Source organism: Diospyros lotus, chromosome 11 (genome assembly GCF_014633365.1).
Source record: "Diospyros lotus cultivar Yz01 chromosome 11, ASM1463336v1, whole genome shotgun sequence".
In the NCBI taxonomy this organism is placed as follows: domain Eukaryota; kingdom Viridiplantae; phylum Streptophyta; class Magnoliopsida; order Ericales; family Ebenaceae; genus Diospyros; species Diospyros lotus.
The window spans coordinates 29,425,188-29,432,105 of NC_068348.1; the positions used below are offsets into that span (position 1 = coordinate 29,425,188).

Genomic DNA, 6,918 nt, shown 5'->3' on the forward strand with positions numbered 1-6,918 from the left:
AGTAGCTTTTGAACCATTTTTATGTATAACTCTTACAAATTCTGGAAAATGATTTACTAAATACAATAATTAACCCAAATTAAAATTAAACCCTATCACTAAATTATTCAGGGTAAATCAGTGTGTTAGTTTTTAAATTTTAATTTTTGTTAAAGTTAAATTCCTTTTTCAATTTTTCGTGATGTGGAATGCATTAATATAAATTACAAAATACTTGACAATAAAATTAATAGAAATCAAAACTCAGTAACTGTTGGGACAAAAATTAATTAATTAATTTTCATTTTTTGTCTCTAATTTAAGAAACAGTGTTGTATAATCAACCCAAGATTTAAAATACAAGAAAAATATTGATTTTTATTAAAATGGGTAGGTGAAGAAGGAGAGAAACTTATAATGGCCAGCAGGGGGCCAAAAGAGAGGTGAGTTTGCAACTTGGGTCCTTCATTTTGCCTTTCTGATTCAACTTTCTCCTCTATTTTTCTTTTTTTAAAAGTTTGGACAAATAATAAGAAAAATGTGCGGAATTGTCAAACCAATTTAGAAAAAAAAAAAAAATGGGCAGCAGTACTGAGACAAGATCCTAACCAAATCCTCTCTAAAGTTCACCTTTACAGGAAGGAAAGAGGCCCTTCCTTCATCTGTGGTACACAAGTAGAATCCAACCCATGCCTTGACTGTGGTACTTAATGAGATTGAGATTGATATTTTTGTACAATACAAAAAAGAAGATATTTTGTATAAGGGTTTTGCTTGGGAGCTCGTATAATGATACATTATTATTACCATTACCTTTTTATTAAATAATACAGTATTCTCTTTATACAGAACACCACCTCTAATTCTAAAAGCTATAGTATTTCCCATATGTATACTCCTATTCCTGATCAATCATCACTCACTACCCTTGTCAAGGAAGAAAGCTTTCAACCATGCAATTATTGGAGAGAGAGAGACAGAGAGAGAGAGAGAGAGAGGGAGAGGGAGATCCACCCATGGTTTCTGAAAGGGTATTGCATTAATGTCGCTTCTATAAAGGGTTGGTTGCCTTTTTAGGTTATTTACAATGCATGCATATGTATATATGTATATAAATATATAGCAGTGGAATGTCCCACTCCCACTAAATGTAGAAATATAAATGTAGCAACATAAACTAGCTAGTAGGTTTTGGGGGGCCAGCCACCACACATCTGCCTTGTGCTTCTTGTAGAAAGAGTAAACATCCAAGACCACACATCTGCCTTGTGCTTCTTGTAGAAAGAGTAAACGTCCAAGATTGGGGGTTATTTATTACTCAAGTACACCAACTCAGGTATTAATTAGAGTATTAAGTATTTTTTACTACAAATTGTGACAGACTTATGACATACATAACCTGGCCCTATTCTGCTTGTCGACTGCTCCAAATACTTTAGATCGGTAACATTTACCCCCTAAAAAAGGGGTGGAAATTGTACAAATTAACCCCACCACTAAAATATATATAAAATTTATTTTTAACCTCTTTTATGAAAAAAGAAAAAAACATTCTTGTCCTTCTCAAACAAATTAATTGCATGTTATATCCACTTTATCAATTTTGACCCCACCATTTACTCTTTCAAACCCACACTTTATTTAAGAATTTAAAATAAAAAAAACATTAAAAGAACAAAATATCTCACCATTTGAAAACACAATAAAACACGTTTTCCAAAAAACTAGTAGCCAAACCCCCCCCCCCCCCCCCCCCCCCGGTATCGCCACCACCACAACTTGCACCACTGCCACCACCGTGCAACACCACCACCGCCGACTGCTTGCAACACCGCCACCCGATTGAAAAGAAAATATAACTAGAGATCATTTTAATGATAATGGAACTCACAAATTGAAAAGAAAAAGAAAATAAAAATAATAACCAGACTTAGTTGACTACTAAACCCGATTGATTGGGTTTAGTGGCCAACTAAATCCGGAACTAAAATTAAAGTACTTTTTTATTTTTTTTTGCCATGAAATTTTTCTAGTTACCTAATAGGCCCAAAATTAAATTATTATTTAAGAATTACATTTTTATTTAGATAAAAAAATATCATAATATCATCTTGATCCAATGTTTATAGTTAGTAGTTGGTTGATAGTCACCTAATGGCATCCCACACACCAAGTGATTGATTTTGTTGGCATTTTATGTTCAATTAAGTCGGATAATCTAACTAGAGATCATTTTAGTGATAATGGAATCCAAGGATTGAAATGAAAAAATAAAAAATAATAATAACCGAGTTTAGTAGGCTAACTAAACCCAGTTGACCAAGGTTGATCGGGTTTAGTTGGCCACTAAATCCGAACTAAAATTAAACCTTTTTTTTTTCATGGCCATGGGGTTTTCTTATTTATCTAATCGGACCAAAATTAAATTATTGTTTTAGAATTACACTTTTATTTAGATAAAAAAAATATCATAATATCATTTTGGTCCAGTGTTTATAGTTAGTAATTAGAACACTTGATCATATATTGTATTAGTTAATAATCACCTAATAGCATCTCACACATCAAGTGATCGATTTTATTGGCATTCTACGTTCAATTAACCCAGATTACGTAATTAGAGATCATTTTAGTAATAATGGTATCCGTGTATTGAAAAAGAAAAATAAAAAAATAATAACCAGGCTTAGTTGATCACTAAACCTGGTGACAAGGTTTAGTGGCCAATTAAACTCGAAATTAAAATTAAATCACTTTTTTTTTTGCCATGGAGTTTTGCCAACAAGCTAAGGGCAATATTAAAGAAACTTGGTCGGTGCAGCTTCAATGAGGTCCCAATTACTATTGATGAAGAAAGTTGAATAACCCAACAAATAAAAAGATTGAATGGAGGAAGAATAGTTGAGTTTAGATGGTTTCAACAATGAAAAAAGTAAAGAATAGTGAATGTTGGAAAAGAAATGCGTGAAAAACAATGATATTTTAATAAATAAGATTAAGGGCAATATGAATTTTTAATTTTAAAATCTCATTAAGGATATTTTAAGTATTTTATATAAAAGTGATTATAAAATATAATTAATTTGTTTAAGTAGATGACAACATTTTTTCTAGGAAAGAAGTTAAAAATGATTGTGTTTGTTTATTTTCGGTTAATTATGTCCTTACACGATCCCGTTACTCGCGTTTTTTATTTTGATAAAAAAATTAAATTATAAATATAAAATTATTTTATTATATAAAATAAGAATTAAATTCATAATTTATTGAGTACAAACCTGATATCTGATGGTGAGCCATCAAATGTGCTATTCTTTTAGAATATTTACGTGGAAGAAATACTTTAAATATGTGAGTATCGCGTATGATCATGGTTGTACCGAGAAACATTTGTGGGCAAAAGAGTGGCTAGACAAAAGTGAACAGAGAGAGTACTACGAGAGAAGAAGCACAAAAATGGTAAAGAAAGAGGTAAAAGTGTACAGGTATAAACTGGGAATTTTGTCGCCGTCACAGCTACTGCCACTCTGCCACCTGCCCATAGCAAGTCCCCCACACTTCAAAGCACACCTCCCTCGTCAACACTTGGGAAATGGGCAAGGTCTAGGGTACCCGCCCCCAAACTTCGGTGCTATTCTTTACAAAATGCATCTTAGTCTCGTTATTTTTTATCGTATCTTTTTACGTCACAACATATCCTTTTCTTTAGTTTTGATAATCAGAAAACACTGTAACAGTTTTTAGTCAATTATTAGTGATATATAAGGGTAAAATCACAAACAATTTTTTGTGAAAATTACCCTTAATTCGAGATATCAAAATTTGGGTTTGTTGTTATTGGAGGAAGAAGAGGAGGGGGGTACGACTAGGACCATTGGTTGTACGATCACTATAGAGCTAGACCAATGAAACTTAGCCAGCCTGCTAAAAACTTAAAAACATTTCTCTCTCTAGTTGTCTCTCTTCAATAATGCTAATGGAGCTAGGTAGCTAGACAACAGCAGTTGTCAGCAACGCCATCGATAAACATGAAATGAACAGTGTGTCTTCAGTTCTTATATTCGACTTGAACCCAGAAATTGCTGAAGCTATAAAACTTGATGATAACTTGCACTTGCTTTCTGTGTTGTCCTATTGTAATGGTGCTTCTTGATCAATGGATGGATTCCAACTGGAAGATAATTTAATGTGTTTTCGCCAAACAATGACGGCAATTTATGACAGTCTGCACAGTTAGATTCATTCAACGAAAAAGATTAACACCACACAGAAGAGACACAAACATGATCGATCATACATAGAGAGAGGGAGGATTAAAGGTTTAGCCCTTCAAAGAAAAACAAGAAGAGCTAAACTAAGGAGGAAGAAGAGGAGGAGGAGGAACTTTTTACAGATTCAATTATTCAACACTGGTAATTCCACAAGGAGTCGAAACCACTTGGGATTAAGTTCTCCGGCGGCTCCATCTGATGATCGCAAAAATACCCACAATCGCCGGAACTCTGCAGCCACGGTGGAGGGTACAGCCACCCATCCACCGAGTCCACGTACACAAAATCCCCCAACTCGGCCGAATCGTACCCTGTCTCCAGCCGCGGCAACTCGACGATCTCGCTCAGTTCATCGGGAGCCGACAACTCGACGGCCGACGACGGCGGCGACGGTGGGTCGAACTTGTCCATGGCAGCGGCCTTGGCGGCCGCCGCCTGGACGTCGCGTGGGGACAGCGACGCAGGGCGAGGGAGCGACGCAGCGAGCTCGGGGAAGTTGAGGACGGCGGCGCTGCCCTTGATGCTGATCGCGGCGACGTCGTGGGCCCGGGCAGCCATTTCAGGGGTGGGGAAGGTGCCGAGCCAAATGCGGGACTTCTTGCGCGGCTCCCGGATTTCGGAGACCCATTTGCCCCAGTTCCTCATCCGGACGCCGCGATAGACCGGGTGCTTGTTGCTGTCTCGTATTCTCTTGATCTTCTTGGCATCCTCCTCCGGGTCGTGACGTTTGCCGGACTGAGTGGAGCCGGGAGACGGTGGCGAGCTGGGCGGCGAGGAGAAGGAGTTGGAGCTGCTTTCTGGGTCTGAATTCTGAGCCTCAGTAGTAGTCATATTGACCAAGAAAGAATTAAACTCAATAATAAGGAAGTTCGTTCCTTAATTTGTTGCTGTACAAAGCTTCTGCTAGCTGGAGCAGAGCAGCAGCAGCTAGTGGAACTTGGTGGAACTCGGTGGAAGGGTATATTAAATATCAGAGAGAAAGAGAGAGAGAGAGAGAGGGTTTAGTTTGGGAGACGTTTAAGCAGTGAGTAATATATAGTTAATAATAAGGATGGAGTGGAGAGCGGGGTGGGGGAGAAGGAGAAGGCGAAGGGGAAGGGGTGGAAGGGAGTGGGACAGGGTGGTAGGAGGCGTCAAGCAGAGGAATGCCTATTACTGGATTGGGTCCCCTTCCCTTAGTGCCACACACATATAGCTACAGCTATATCTTATTAATTCCAACATGAATATATGTATGTATCTATACATATCTTTCTTTCTTTCTTTCTTTTCATTCTGGTTTTCACCTCTCTCTCTCTCTCTCTGTCTCTGTGTATGTGTATGTGTGTCAAGGCTGTTGCGTTCTAGCAAATGAGCTCACCAGCTCACCACCTTATCCTCATCTTCTACCACTCATAACTCTACAACTCTACAAAATTCACCTTGGAAGGAAGTGGCAGGGAGGTAAAGTTGAAACTATGGGAAAAGCGATCCCTGTTTAGTTTTTTATTTTTTATTTTTTATAAAAAATTTAATCTTATTTATATAAAAAATCTAAAATATGTGTTCAAATGTTGAACATTTGATCAATTAATATATACATATGTGTGTGTGTGGTTAACTTGGGTTATAACTAAATATAAGGATATAATTTGGTGAGAATTTTGTGCAGAGTTGTGTTTTTCAAAACTTGAGTTAAAAAGGATGAGAGTTTCACAACTAAACAACTCTAAAAAATGTCTCTGGGTTCAAGTTACTTTTCTGTAAATTCATGTTATCTTTCTTAATTTCTTGCGTTGGTTGTTAGTTGGGATGTAATTAAATGGGTCTCGATCAACTAATCCATTTACATTATTATATATTTTGATAAATTTTTAAATGAGTCTTGTACTTATACCTCACTTGTGTACTTATTTTCATTTTAAATGGGTTAATTGTGATCTATTGGGACCTCATTTACACCCAAAGTTATTCCAAATTTAAAGTGTAAATGAGCTAATGGCTTTATTGAGGTTTAATAAGGATATTATTATGCTATGAAATGGGAGAAGTACTTTAGAGTAAAATTAATCTCATCAGTCTAAACCTAATATTAAATGAGAGAGGAGGGATTAGACATGCGCAGATGTTGTTTGGATCCAAACTGATCCTTTTAACTTGGGGGAAGAAGGAAGGAACGAAATTGATGAAGATGGTGTGGCACTAATTGGGGCTAGCTCAGTTGAAGCTAATTGGGTTTCTTTTTTTGGTTTTCTTGAATGAGATATATAATCCATATCTGATCCTGCACAATCATAAGCATTATCACCATTGAATCTACTTCCATCTGGTTTAATTACTGTTTACTGTTCTTAATCCATGCCAGTTACTATACATAAAATGTGTAGCTAATTCATATATAGGTATGAAAATGTAACAAGTAATTAAACACCTACCCAGCCATAAGAATCTGCATATATTTATGTATGGATCGGTTAATATGGCTTATTGGTAGAGCAGAGCAGGGCTGGGCTAGGTTTCTAAGTCCACAGAATGAGGTAATGACAAATGGGCGCTATATATCCACACACACACACACACACACACATATATATAGCAATTGAATTATAGCAAATCAATTAACTAGGGTTTCAAATTAATTGAGATCAGTATATCACCATGAGGCTTTCATAATGTATGTGGCACATGT

The 6,918-nt window shown here is 36.5% G+C and overlaps 1 protein-coding gene across 1 annotated transcript; it reads right to left on the bottom strand.

Moving 5' to 3' along the window:
- Positions 1-4,142: 4,142 nt before the first annotated feature.
- On the bottom strand, positions 4,143-5,499 carry LOC127812574 (ethylene-responsive transcription factor TINY-like). Its single transcript, XM_052353003.1, has one exon. It carries the CDS (start codon positions 5,079-5,081, stop codon positions 4,383-4,385), a length of 699 nt encoding a protein of 232 aa, XP_052208963.1. The 5' UTR covers positions 5,082-5,499; the 3' UTR covers positions 4,143-4,382.
- Positions 5,500-6,918: the final 1,419 nt, after the last annotated feature.

Bases quoted from the DNA above. Each gene is read 5' to 3' on its own strand.
- LOC127812574 (XM_052353003.1), bottom strand. From the start codon at position 5,081: ATGACTACTACTGAGGCTCAGAATTCAGACCCAGAAAGCAGCTCCAAC.